The 14,633-nt window shown below is 35.6% G+C and overlaps 1 protein-coding gene across 1 annotated transcript; it reads right to left on the bottom strand.

Annotated features, from left to right (window-relative positions):
• Nucleotides 1–9,489: 9,489 nt before the first annotated feature.
• LOC126720343 (putative disease resistance protein At3g14460) lies at nucleotides 9,490–14,399 on the bottom strand. Its single transcript, XM_050422682.1, has 2 exons — nucleotides 10,292–14,399; nucleotides 9,490–9,827 (listed from the first exon to the last, which is right to left on the bottom strand). The coding sequence occupies exon 1, from the start codon at nucleotides 14,047–14,049 to the stop codon at nucleotides 10,324–10,326; it is 3,726 nt and encodes a 1,241-aa protein (XP_050278639.1). The 5' UTR covers nucleotides 14,050–14,399; the 3' UTR covers nucleotides 9,490–9,827; nucleotides 10,292–10,323.
• Nucleotides 14,400–14,633: the final 234 nt, after the last annotated feature.

Raw genomic sequence — 14,633 nt, 5'->3', positions numbered from 1 at the left:
AGAGACTTTACCAGTTGAGTTAACTGAAAAATCAATTTGAACTAAATAGCATGGGATAGTTTAAGAAATATTGAAAAATGGACACTAAAATTTTTATTTCAATTATATATAGAGAAGAGATAGAAATCAAATGTACATTTAAAGCAAGTACTTGCTCAAGATCCATGATTTTAGCGTGCAACTTGGTCAGGTTCTACATTTTTATTTTTTATTATTTATTTATTTATTATTTTATTTTATTTTTTTATTCTTTTTGGAGAACCGGTCGGGTGCTACCTAGCAACGTGATTACTTGGTGTGGTTTTGTTTAATTTGCTCTAATTTGTTTGCCACTTCTGTGAGATATGGCTTAACTAACTATGATGAACCTACACAATTCTGGATTTTTTTTTTTGGCTGAAAAAAAAAGGGTCTCTCAAGTGTGGACTTATCAACCATACATCTCATGACGACAATAAATAATATCACGTGTACTACTGGAGATTTGATGGGATTATCAGCGTGGGGACAACACACGCAATTATGGATTTATGCTCTATCATCACCCCCACTGAAAATTTGAAAGTTTTTTTTTTTTTTTTTTTTTTTTTTAGGGTTATGTAATATGCAGTGTGTTTTTTTAGCTGTACTCACCTAAAAGTGGGTTTATAAAATTCAAAAAATGGATTGATTACATTAAAAACAAAAAATTAATGTATTTACATCCATGATGGTGGGAGATTAACTATGTAAACAAGAATTGTAACAAATTGGCTTAATGTCTTGCAAGATCTACTCAGTATATGGGAAAATCAAATGTATGTATTAAAGAAAAACCAGACTTTCTTGTAATATACACTTTACAAAGATGTAATACATATGAATGAATGAAAAAAGTATTGTTTTCCTATAAACAACTAATTAGCAAAGCATATGATAGGGTGGAGTGGTCTTACCTTGAATCTGTGATGAGATGGTTGGGTTTCACTGAAAAATGGATTAATATGATGATGTTGTGTGTCAGAACAATCTCCTATTCTATTCTTGTGAATGGAGAACCTAAAGGGTTGATCAAACCTTCCAGAGGGATTCGCCAAGGGGACCCACTTTCACCATTCCTTTTTCTGTTGTGCACTAAGGGTTTACATGGCCTCATTACTAAGGCGGTAGCACAAGGTGATATCAAGGGTTATTCTCTTTATAGAAATAGTCCCAAACTAACCCATCTCATTTTTGCAAATGATAGCCTAAAGTTTTGTGGGGCTACAATTCAGGAATGTCAGTAGATTATGAACATCCTTGAAGTATATGGCAAATGCTCGGGTCAACAAATCAATAGAAATAAAACAACCATCTTCTTCAATAAATCCACTTCTGAAGAAACCAAGAACCAAATTAAAATTGCCCTGGATGTACCTGAGATTGTGCAATATGAGAAGTATTTGGGACTGCCATCATTAATAGGGAGACACAAGAAAGCCAGTTTTAAGTTCATAAAAGAGAGAATGTGGAAAAAACTTCAGGGGTGGAAGGAGAAACTGTTGTCTTAGGCAGGTAAGGAGATACTCATCAAGGTAGTGGTTCAAGCAATACCAACTTACACAATGGGTTGCTCCAAACTCCCTTTGGAACTTTGTGCAGACATTGAGAGCCTCACTAGAAAATTTTGGTGGGGGCAAAAAGGAGATAGAAGACAAGTACATTAGGTGAAGTGGGACACTCTTTGTAAACCCAAATTGGAGGAGGGTATAGGTTTCAAGGACCTAGCCAACTTTAATGATGCACTTCTGGCAAAGCAGGCATGAAGATTACTACACCAAAAAGACTCATTATTTTATAGTCTTCAAAGTGAGGTTCTTTCCCCATTGTTCCATCCTGGAAGCCCATAATTCAAACACTGGTTCCTATGCTTGGAGGAGTATTCTAAAAGGATGGGATTTATTGTTGAAGGGGGTCAAATGGAGGGTTGGGTGTGGAGAAGACATAAGTGTGTGGAATGATGCATGGCTGCCCTCACCAACACAGACTCAGGTCAATTCGCACGTTGTACAAGGTTTTGAAGACATGAAGGTCTCAGAACTCATTGATCCAGTCACACATAAGTGGGATCAAAACCTACTGCATAGACTATTCACACCCCACGAGGCAGAGCTTATGGCAAGCATCCCTCTCTGTTTGAATAAGGTAGAAGATGTAGTGGTTTGGCCTTTCACTCCTTCAGGATGTTATACAGTGAAGTCAGGTTCAAAGTTCCTAGCCGAGGAGCAATTTAGATGCCAGCAACCAAGTTCTACCCCCAATGATAACGGATTGTGGAAGATGATTTGGGGTCTCTCTGTGCCACCCAAGGTACGTAACTTCCTGTGGAGGGCTTGCCAAAACGCCTTTCCTGTTAAGTACAACTTGAGAGGGCGGCACATATTGATTGAAGATACATGTGAAGCATGTAAGGTGGAGGTGGAAGACATATACCATGCACTATGGGGATGTAATCAGCTCTCACAGATATGGGGTTCCATTCCTTCGTTCTCCTTTAGACAATCAAAAACTTTCTCATCAATCCGAGAAGTGTTGATGTTCACAAATGAAGAACAGAAGAATGTGGAGTTAATGGCATCGGTTATGTGGACCATTTGGCACCGTCGAAACCAGATACGAACCTCAGCTAAAGATTACCCGTTGTCACAAGTAATCCATGCAGCTTCACAGGCCCTTACCACATTCCACGACTCTGTTTCTGGCGCCTCAAAACAGACCCGACACAGCCCACAAACTCAGATCAAGTGGTCTCCTCCTCCGGCGAGAAAGATCAAGGTAAATTTCAACAGGGCCTTATTCAAAGATATAAGGAAAGCTGCCATCGGAGTGATTGTTCGTGATAGCAACGAGCAAGCAATAGCCTCTCTGTCCAAGCAAGCTAGACTTCCTTTTTCCTCGGAGATAGTTGAAGCAATGGCTGCAGCCAGAGCATTATCTTTTGTACAAGACCATGGTTTCACTTCATTCATATTAGAAGGAGATTCAGCTAACGTAATAAACACCCTGAACTCGGAAGAGATGTCCCTATCTACCTATGGACTCATACTCAGCTCAGCAAAGTCCATGTTAGTGGCAAGCAATTGTGTTTCAATTTCCCATGTTCGCCACTCTAGAAACAGTGTAGCGCATAACCTAACTAAACATGCTAGACATGTTACAGGTTTTTCAGTGTGGACTGAGAATGTTCCTCCACACTTGAATTCTGTATTTCTTGCCGACCATGGCTAATTTTTCTTAATAAAGTTGATGTCTTCTTTCTATAAAAAATGTTTGCAATCTTTTTTCTTTCTTTCTTTTGTTGAGTTACATTGTAGGAATGGATTGCCTTTAGACCAACTTGGCCAAAAAAAAAAATCCAATACACTTTAAAATCATAGAGAATAAAGTTATGTGAGGATCATAAGATAAAATTTTATAGGAAAATCAATTAAAATCAGCAAATATTCATTACTCAAAGCTATATATTCTCTCAGATTATCTATCCTATGATAAAATGGGACTCTTTTTAATTTACTCTGGGCAACTGAGCTTCATCCAGTTTCACTAGAGCAATATGATTATAATTTGATAACTTCGATTTCTATGATATTTGTCAGTCTTGAAGATTGATGTAAACAATGACATGATATGAGAATACCATTACATTGCAGTATTAACTATTAAGTCAGTGTGTTCATACAAGGGGGTGATATCTAGTGCATCCATTCTATGCAATGAAATATACCATTGACTAGTATTATATTGGTATGATATTCGTTTTAACTTTTAATTAAGAACTAGTAAGTAAAATAGTAATCAAAACGGTGACAGGTGTCCACATTATTGAACACCAAGACCTTTTTTTTTTTTTTTTTAATCTTTTGATAAATGAACACAAACACTCACATGCAAATACACACTCAAACACTAAAAAAATATATAATATTTTATGTCATCAATCTATAGTGTCTTCCTACTTGGTAAGTAAGTTCACACATGTATCATGAAGACCATTTTTCTAAGACTATTTGGAGATTCCTGTCTTTATGCAGTTCCGTTAAAAATTAAAATATCACAAGGTAAGACCAACCCAAAAACTTAAACTATAATAGTTTTTTAGACCAACCTCATTCTTTTTAATCTCCCTCCTTTTTTGCTTTTAATCTACCTTTGTTTTTACTCTTTCACTTTGTGTTAAAACCTTCCACTACCAAGCATGTGAATTTCGGTCAAAAATTCATTAAATAACTTATTGCTCCACAATTGATTTTCCAACTTCTATAATTGCAGTTAACACCTTCCTTTTATATGAGATCAATAGACAAAAGACCCAAAACAATAGCAATTTTATTTTTTTGTACTTCAAAATGTATTATGTATATAACCATGTTTTGAAGCTTGGCCTTTGGTAGCAATTATTTCACAGAATGGACCTCATAAGAAGACTAAATTACTGAACTTTTTTGAGAATCAACTAAATTATTGAACTTAATGATGTATATAAGGCTACATCTAGGAAATAATTAATTAACCATGTTCTAAGGCATCAAGATGGTTGTTGAAAAATGTTGTAGACACTAATCTCAATGTTGATTTCTTTTTCCTTAGCTCATCGTGCTTAAATAGTAGTGACATGACATAAGAGGCATAGATTTTAAAAAAAGTATGCAGTTAATTAAAACTTCTCAATTTGAGGAAAATATTTCATCAACTTCAAAAATTCTTGAAAAAAATGTCCACTGAGTGATTTCATGATAACACATCTTTGTCTTTTTACACATATATCTCTATATCCTCATCAACTTCAATATGGAAATTTTCACACCTCAGCATAATCACCTAAATGTACAACTTGCCCTCAATATGAAAGATTTAAATAGTAATAAATAAAAAGCAATGACAAACAAACAGAAAATAGTGTCAAGGTTTTCTTGAGAGAGAGAGAGAGAGAGAGAGATTGAAACAGATATTATATAAATCACAATCTAGTCTTGGATTTTGACATGATTTTTTATTTGAACCCTTATGTGTTACAGTGGCTAAAAATATTAACTCCATGAATCTTCAACAAAATATTTGTTTACAATCACAAACAAATCAAAGTAACCCCACATAGTTATAAAAATTTCACCTTCAGAGCATTGGGGTCTCAAAGGTCAAAAAAATTGATTGTATCATCCTTAAGAGGTCCACAACACCACTTGCCTCTCTGAAATTACAAAACGCATATATCAAGTTTCATATGCTTTTAACTATGGCATTTATGAAATCAAGAACAGAGGACATTCTGTTGATGACAAATTAACACAAACCTTTGACTTTGATTAAAATTTTGGATGACAATTTTCTATTAAATTGAATAGAGTCAAACTAATCACATAAAATGAATTAAACAATTGTGCATAAGCTATATATCACGTGGCTAGATTTAGAAGATTCATCCTAAGTGACACTTCCAGTGTCATTGTCATTGTTAACTTAAATTATCGAGTGGCTAGAAGATGCATTAGAAACATGTACTGCACTATCTGTCAGACATTTTATTAGATATTTTGCATTCAAATAGGCTTCATAAAAAAATTCTTATACATGGGTAGGAGCTGTTAGTTAACAATTCAACCATGGATACCTTTAGTTAATTTTTTGTGAACACATGGAAGAAGAACAATTGAATGTGAAACCACATGACAAATCCAATTGAAACTTCTAGTTTTGTTGCTGATGCCACTACTAATGATTATGGTTCTGATATTATGATGGTTTTATTGTTCTAAAATGCTCTGAAATTTGCATGAAATAAAATAGATTTGCGATGCAATCCTCCACTCTATCTAGCATTCTAGCTATCCAAAACAATTCCATTAAAATTTTATGAATAGGAATAAAATGGATAGTCCATCAATTAATCCAATTCAAAACACACGCTAAATTATAAACCAATCCCAAATCTAATCTTATTATCAATTATCATGGCTAATTTAGCACTTAGCAAACTTTATTTTATTTTTATTTTTTATCCTTTAGGTAGCATTCAAATTTGGCTTGATAGTCCTACAATACACCTACCAATTTTACTAAAAAATACGTTACAATTTTCCAGAAAGCAAAACATAAAGAACATTATAGTATTGCATCCCTTCCTCATTCTGATTGTGCGAGGTCTTTCATTGATCAAAACAAAGATAACATAGTCTTCATCCCATACCCACAATTATGAGAGGGGGAAATGCCACAACAAATAATTGTATGATCACATATTAATTCAACTTTTGGTTGTTTTTTCCCTTTTGAAATCATCCTATAATGACCAAGGCAATTAAAATAATAAACCCTAATTCAAGCATATTATAGCAACAAATACAATTTCAAAGACATAAGATTAAAATTCACTTTGTTAGAGAAAAAACATACAGGCAGCAAACCACTACTACCAATCCATATAAATCAAAAGACAAACTACTGGCAGTATTGCTGCAGCTTCTGTCAGACAGTGCACCAATTAAAAACCACTGCAACCATAACAATCATCCACACCATACCACGAAAGAGGCAGTAACAAAATGCAAAAAGGGAAACCAAAAACATCAAGCAAAATAATGGAGCACAAAAAGAACTGGGGTTTAGAGATACCTAACTAAATCAGCCAGGTTCCGTAAGTATTTATATATTGTGAGGAGAGGAAGACAGCAAGGAAGGAACTCAGATAAGCGGTCGTTACTGTGAAACCGTAGAGCAGGAAGGTGGGGAGATTTTCAGTTGTCCTTGAAACCGTTACTATGAAACCATAGAGCTGAAGCGTATTATGCTGTGCTTCTCACGCACAACCCTTCAAGGTTCCACGGTTTCAAATCTTTCCCTTAAGTTGAAAAGGCCTTGGGCTGGGCTTTATGGTGGAAGTGAATAGATAAAGAGTGGGCTGGGATTTATTATACATATTTATTATAGGGCTGGGATTTATTATTCTGAAACTTGTAAAAATTGTTTTAAAATTGTAGGTAAAATAAAAAAAAAATAAAAAATAAAGGATTGGGATGACATGGCCGCTGACGTGGCTCAACGTGAGCGTAGCAACACTAAATGTTACTTTTCAACTTTTAGTGATATATAGATTATAAATAAACTAAAGAAAATACTTCAATAACATAATTATGATTAAATAAAAATAGATAGTAAAGGAAAATACATAAATTTGGTTTTAAGTTACGTGAAGAATAGGTACGATACTTAGGTACTGTTACGTAAATTCTTTTTTTAAGATTCAGCCATATGGTTTTTTTTCTCATGGGATGGAAGTGTATTTTTAGTTAAGTATAACTATATAAATTTGGTTTTAAGTTACGTGAAGAATAGGCACGATACTTAGGTACTGTTACTTAAATTCTTTTTTTAAGATTCAGCCATATGGTTTTTTTCTCATGGGATAGAAGTGTATTTTTAGTTAAGTATAACTATATAACTGAATCTTAAAAGGAGAATTTAAGGAACAGCACCTAAGGAACAACACCTAAGTGTTGTACCTAAATTTTATCATTATAATAAATTATAAAATTATTTTAAAGAAGCAATGAAGCACCTTTATATATCTTAAAATTATGGTAATACAAGTCAAACCCTTATCATTAGTACCAACCCTATTTTTCAAGAGAAAGCCAAGTCATTATATTACCATTCAATTCAATTCAGATAACACATTTGAAAAAATCAGACTTTTTCACATCTTACTTATATTGCATTTGAGATAATGCTCTACTAGACAAAAAATTATTGTATACTCTCCTCACATTTACAAAGGAATTTATAGGGGGTGGGTCCTACCCATTATGAGGCCCACCCGTTTGTGAGAGGGTAGGAGCATACTCCCTGCCCATGAATAACAACCCCTACTAAACCCACCACAACACAAAAACACATTGATAATGTAAAAAGGTTGATGAAACTCTTAGTATCAAGAGATTTTTCCATTACCATTTGCAAACATTGACCCCTCTATCTTACTCTCAAACCTTTTTGTTTTTTGGTGCAAATTTCTACAGAAAGGGGTTGTATTGTCATACTCTATGCATCTTTGTTTGAACAATCCCTAACATTGCAACTGCATGGATTAAAAAATTGATTTTTAATCAATTGCAGAGACGGCCCTTAAGTGCAATAATTCATAACAGAATTTTCATGGTAGTTGACTTGATTGGTGAAATATGATTTTTTGTGAATTTTCTTGAAATAATTTCTTATTCCATGTTCTGTCTACTTCATGGCCACATTTGCTATCAATCCTGCTACGGACACAAAAAAATTTACCAAAATTTTCACACTGACTCACATATTTGCCTCAATTGAACGGCACCACAACACAAATGCAAAGGCAATTATGTGAAAAAATTAGTGAAATTTTCTGCAGCTACAGATTTACTCATTTGCTATTGCTGTATATTTCAGTCTCCAAGATCTTCAGCCTACTGCATCTTCTGTCAAAAAAAGAAAAAGAATCTGTTGTCTCATTTAATTGCCTTTCCATTTTCATAGGCTTTATGCATCTTTTGCCTCTTCTTTTGTCTTGCTGCACTAGCAGAGTTCTGAACTCCAAATGTAGGAGTTGAATAATGCTGCAGACCCTCCCCAAGCTAGAATGTGAGCCAAAGGAGTCCATTAAGCAAAAATCTTCAAGATCAAGGGTTTTTTAAGTAACTTGAGAGCATATAAGGAATTTAAGAGCCTAATGATGCAAGTCTTGCAATTTATTTAAAAAAAAAGAAGCAACAAATTAAATTGATACTAGTTCATCATATGAAACAAGTGCAACAACAATCCGGTCTTAGTCCTAAAAATTTGGGATCAACTATGGATCCTTCATATACTAATAAGGGGTCAACCATGTGTATTATTTATCGTCATTCTATCCAATGTAAAGTCATACTCTAAAACAATGAACTGTAAAATTGACCATGCTGCTACCTATCTCTCATGTGGCGGTAAAATTGGGTCTCATCTAAGAGTTTTTGCACATATGACAACTTCATTAGATTCTTATGCAGGGGATTTGAGCAACCTTGCGCCATTCTTTTCCTTTCTTCCTTTGGCATCATACCTCAACAAAGACTTCCATAGATCAAGGATAAGTAAGGGAGATATGAGGCCTATTTGTTACCATTGCTTGAGCTTGGCCATTGAAAAACTCATGCCTGAAACCAATGCCCTTTCCATATAACTGAAAACTATCAATGCCCCTTCATGGTTGCTCAACTAAAGGTTATTCAGCCAAAAATACATTAAAAAATTTCCTTTACAATCAGAAGGGAAAAAAAAAAAAAAAAAAAGGTAAAACATTCAGCACCAGGGATATCCCAATAGTCTACCCTATTGAATTGAAAAGCAAACACAGCAAGAAACTAGTTAAGATGTTGGGCTAAAACTAAAAGAACAGCACAAGAAATTGATACTTTTCAGCAATAGAGAAAACTTGTGTTTGTGTGTTTACCTTGTGCTATTCAGAAGTTTGCAATAGAGAAAAACTTTCAGCTGTACAAAGTTCTTTTCATCATTTTGAAACAGGTAACATGTTAAAGAGAGAGAGAGAGAGAGAGAGAATTCAGCAGCTACTAGAAGGTACTGAAGCAGCACTAACTTTCATCTGCCTTGGTGTCCTCCTGAGATTAAACTTTTACAGTAATTTGACATGAATGGACTCTTTGACATGAATGAACTTTTACAGTAATTTGAAAACTACCAGACAATTAGGAGTTTATACATGATACAAAAGGATCAGCAGTTAGCAGTGGCATGAAGTTGATGCTGGGTGTGTGAGCACTAGTTATTGACCTCTGAAAGTGACACTGCAAAAGAAAAGGCAAACAACTGAGCATATACAATGAAATTGCCAGATTGAAAATCACCAAGTTTTTAAAAATTATGGTAACCGTTACATAAATTAATGATTCCTTTTTTTTTCTTTTTCTTTTTCATTTTTAATTTCCTGAGATCGAAAGCTGCTTCTTGAAAAATGGCATCTCTTACATAAGTGCGCTGAAAGTATTTTACTAGAAAGCTTTATTTTTTAATTTTTCAAATAAAAAAAATCTAAACTTTCTTATGTATATTTTGAAGTTTCTCTATCAGCTATATTTACGAGAGTTAACTAAAATGATGGTATCATGACATATAATATGTAGACTCAGTGGTTTAAGTCGTGTGATGCCTTTATAGAATAAGGACAAGGGATATTTTGACCTAAAAGTTCAGGAGTCCCTAAAAAAAATTGAGCAAAAGAAGAATGGTAATATTAGTGCAGAACAAGTACCTGGGCATGCAAAAGCACTTCTCCATCACAACTCATGTGATCACTTCAAAGTTAATCTCTATGAGGGGAATATGAGCAATCTTACGCCACTCCTTCCCCCTCTCTCTTTGACAATCTTGCTCTAACAAAGGGCATTGACGGATATGTAGAAAAGAAAGAGAGGTTGGCAAGCCTTCTTTTGGTAAGCACTGAAGCTTATAGCAAGAAATAATCTCCAAGCATTTGAGAGAGATGAGTTGTTGAAACCCCTTATTGTCAAGTGATTTTAGATTAGGAAAAGATGAGATAGAAAGAGAGGTAAGAGTTGCAGGCAGCAATGCCTCCTCTGGAAATGTCAATACTTCTGTGTCTTTAGTACGAATGTGGAAGCTTCTAAGAGAGTGAAGACCTTGCAAACCCCATTCCAGGCGATGGGAAAAGAGCTTGTCACAGAAGCAGATGGCAAGTGCTTTTAAATTAGAGGGCAAACCATCATCAGGAAATGATTCGAGTTCTGGACACCGTGATAATCTCAAAGCCACAAGAGATGGGAGGAGAGCATGCATCCTTTCAGGTAGGGACTTTAACTTTTTACAATTGATGATGGTAACCTGTGTCAAGTTTGGTGCGCACAGTCCTCCATTGGGAAAGGACACAAAGTTAGGACAATTCCTGATTTCCAAAAGAGTGAGAGAAGTAAGATCTAGGTGAGATCCCTCTGATACAGAAAAAGACTCAAGATTTTCACATCCATACATTTCAAGAAATTTGAGCTTTGGATAGAACTCTAACGGAAAAGACCAAAGTGAATCATGGCCACCTCGTAGCCTCAATCTTTCAAGTGATGGATAGCAATGGCCCCTTGGCAACTGTAAAATACCACAGATTGTAAGTGATTTCAATGTAATGAGTAGGAAACCTCGTGGAGGTGATATCATTAGCTCAACAAAGGACTGTAGTATGTGGCATCCTTCAATTGTGAGACTATGCAGTTTAGGTGGCAATTCTTTCAATAGTACCTTACTACAATCTTTTAAGTTTAATTCCTGAATGGCCAGAGATAGTGGAAGTGACACAAGAAGTTGTTGACATTCTTCAATGGTAAGGTGGGTTAAAGAGGGAAGTTGGTTAGACAAGCTACTGCTTAGTTTGGGACATCTAATTATACAAAGCTCTTGGAGAGTAGAAAAAGCTCCGCCTACATCTTCACCTTCAAATAAAAGCCATTCTTGCCAGTTTGGCATCTCTGCAAAGCTTAACTTTTCAAGGGATCTGAATGGCTTAACTGTAGAAGAACTATTCCCATAGAACTCACGGTCCACATGTGATACTTCATGAAAACCTGCAATTGAGAGCTCCTTAAGGGCAGGAAGCTGTCCAAGAGGAGGTAAAAGGGAGCAATATTTACAATTTACAAGATTAAGGGACGCCATATTGGAGAATGAACAATCTCCTAACCAGAATGGAAATCTTGTACCCCCATAATGTTCAATGGTGAGAGCTTTCAAGTTTGTATGAGGACAGAACTGTTCAAGCACATTTCTTTCATTTTGGGAATCCTTACTATCATCACCCCATTGCAAAACCAATTCAGACAAGAACTTCTTATCCTTCAATTTAGCCTCCATAGCATCTCTAGCACAATCAATTTCTTGCAAGTTAAGTATTGACAATGTTCCAGAAAGATGTCGAAGCTCTCCTAATTCTCCAATGCTGTACCCACTGTGTTCACCCACAACAAAAGCAGTTAATTTTTGAAGATTTCTCAGTTGACGCATTTGCAATGGCATCTCTTTCAACTTTGTTCCAATTATATCCAAATGGCGTAAGTTGACTAGTTTTCCCATTTTGGCAGGCAACTCAATGAGGAAAGTACATCTGAATAACAGTAAGGTTTGTAAATTATACAAATTGCAAATAGAATCAGGTAAGCGCTTGATTGAAGTGCGGTTGAGATTCAAATAACGTAGATGCTTTAAATTGCCAATAGAATCAGGTAACTCTCTTATGTTATGATAGCCAGATAATGATAGCACCCGTGCACACTTAAATGTCTGCAATAAATCATGAGTTACTGTGTTTGCCAAATAATCAAATTGACTCAATGAAAATGGCGAGGATTCTAAAGCCAACAAGGTGCGCAAACCCTTAGCTTTGTAGGAGACCTCAAATTTCTTGGAGGTGTCAAATTCAGCTCTAAAATATGACAAATGCCGTGTCTTTGCTGTAGCTTCATCTGATTCTTCAATTTCCAACCTCAAACAGAATTCTCCAGATATAAACTTTGCTAAGTCATTGACAAGGTCATGCATTACAAAAACTGATTTGTTGTCATCTGATCGTTGAAAAAATGACCTTGATACTAGATCATCAAAGCACTGTTCACCTATTTCTTCCAACCTCCCATTTCCTTTGGATTGCTGCAATAAATCTTCTGCCATCCACAATTGAACCAAATCCTCCTTTTTGAATTTATAATCCTTAGGAAAGATTGAGCAATAAGCAAAGCATCGCTTTAGATATGATGGGAGATAGTGGTAGCTCAATCTTAGAGCTGGTAGAATATTACTTTCACCTTTTGGTAAGTCCCATATATCACTTTTCAGAATTTTATTCCACTGTCTTGGTTCTTGTTTAGAGTGTAACAAACCCCCAAGTGTTTTTACAGCTAAAGGCAAGCCTTTACATTTCTGGACAATTCTTTTACCAATTACCTCAAGGTTTGGATATTCATGGGAGCTTCCATTTTTAAATGCATGTTGTGCAAATAACCACCAGCATTCTTCATCTGACAATTGCTTTAAAAGATGAGTTGAAATAGGGTGCATAATTGCTGCTACTTTTTCACTGCGTGTTGTAACAATGATTTGAATCTTTCGTGCCCCACATCTAAAAATTCTGAGTAACTCGTCCCAATCAATATAATTCTCATTCCAAACATCATCTAATACGAGAAAAAAATTCTTTCCTGTCAAGGTCTCTCTGATTTTAATTTGCAACAAATTCAAATTTTGAATGTCACAAGCAGATAGAGTTACCTCCTCAAGAATAGTTTTTGCTATCCTTAAACTATCAAATTTTTCAGAGACACAAACCCATGCTTTGAGATCAAAACTCATCTTTACTCTGTTGTCATTGTATACAAGCCGAGCAAGAGTTGTTTTACCAATCCCACCCATACCAACAATGGGAACAACACATATTTCATTGCTACTACTTGCTTCATCTGATTGCAACAACTTAAATATTGCCTCCTTATCAACATCTCTACCATACAAACCATATTCTTCTGGGCAAGAAGTTGTTAATTGTCGTGATGGTACTCCACCAGCAACTTCTTTCAGACCAAGGACACCCTTTTGTTTTGTAATATATTCTAATCTTTCAATAATCATTTTTAGCTCTGATTTTATCCGTTTGTCAACTGGAATAACAGAAAGAGAGATGAGGTCCCATACCTTACTTGTGCAGGTTTGAGATTTAACTTCTGACTTGCATTGCAAGGCTTCAGTGGCAATCTCATCCAAGACATCCTCTGCATCATAAACAGCATCTTTAAGCTCGTCCAGCCACTCTTTCACAGCTGGGATTGTAATTTGCTTCTCCTCTGCATCAGTGAGCACAGCATTAGCAGACAACAGCACTAGCTTCAACTTTCTTAGCAACCCATCAAGCTTCCTTCCTTTGAAATAGTCTAAAACCTCAGGAAAAGCCACTCTTTCTACCACCACCTCAATGATTGCAGATACAAGCGCTTCTCCTAGGAAGACCCCTGCCATAATTTCTTCTTTGTGTAGATGTGAATTGTGAAAATTAAGTTTAAGACAAAGGCAAGAGAAAGCAAACCGGTGAAATGAACTCCACACAAGAAACAGATATTTTGTGAAAATGTTTGTTGTAAACTCTTCAACCGCTTCTTTGTTGACTATTAAGCGTGTGAGGCAAAAGTCATTACCTTTTTCTTTCTTTTTTGTGTGAAAGAAAACTTTTATTACCAGAAAGAAAAAACAACAACACAGCCTAGGCAACTTCCACCAAGATGAGATTAGCAAAACTAGGTGGGCTGAACCCCTGATCAAAAGAGCCAAAAAAAGAACTATCAAGGGACCACCTAGCTAGAGTATGAGCAGCATGATTAGCACTCTACTGGAGGGTTTGAAATTTTGATCCAATGTGCTAGGTGAGCTGAGAGTTATAGGGCACCGCACCTTCTAGGAAGGAAGCACAATAAATACGTGTCTCTTCAGTCTTTACTGATGGCTATGATGGTTCCCACGTGCTGTAACAGTCTTTTGAAAATTTGGCTCTCATCTTGAGCATTCAGAGCATCTCGATAAGATTGCTAAATTGACTAATTTCAGTA

This window comes from Quercus robur, chromosome 4, assembly GCF_932294415.1.
Source record: "Quercus robur chromosome 4, dhQueRobu3.1, whole genome shotgun sequence".
In the NCBI taxonomy this organism is placed as follows: domain Eukaryota; kingdom Viridiplantae; phylum Streptophyta; class Magnoliopsida; order Fagales; family Fagaceae; genus Quercus; species Quercus robur.
Note: the sequence above shows the minus strand (reverse complement) of the source record. Positions and strands in the feature narration are given on the sequence as shown.

Bases quoted from the DNA above. Each gene is read 5' to 3' on its own strand.
- LOC126720343 (XM_050422682.1), bottom strand. From the start codon at position 14,049: ATGGCAGGGGTCTTCCTAGGAGAAGCGCTTGTATCTGCAATCATTGAG.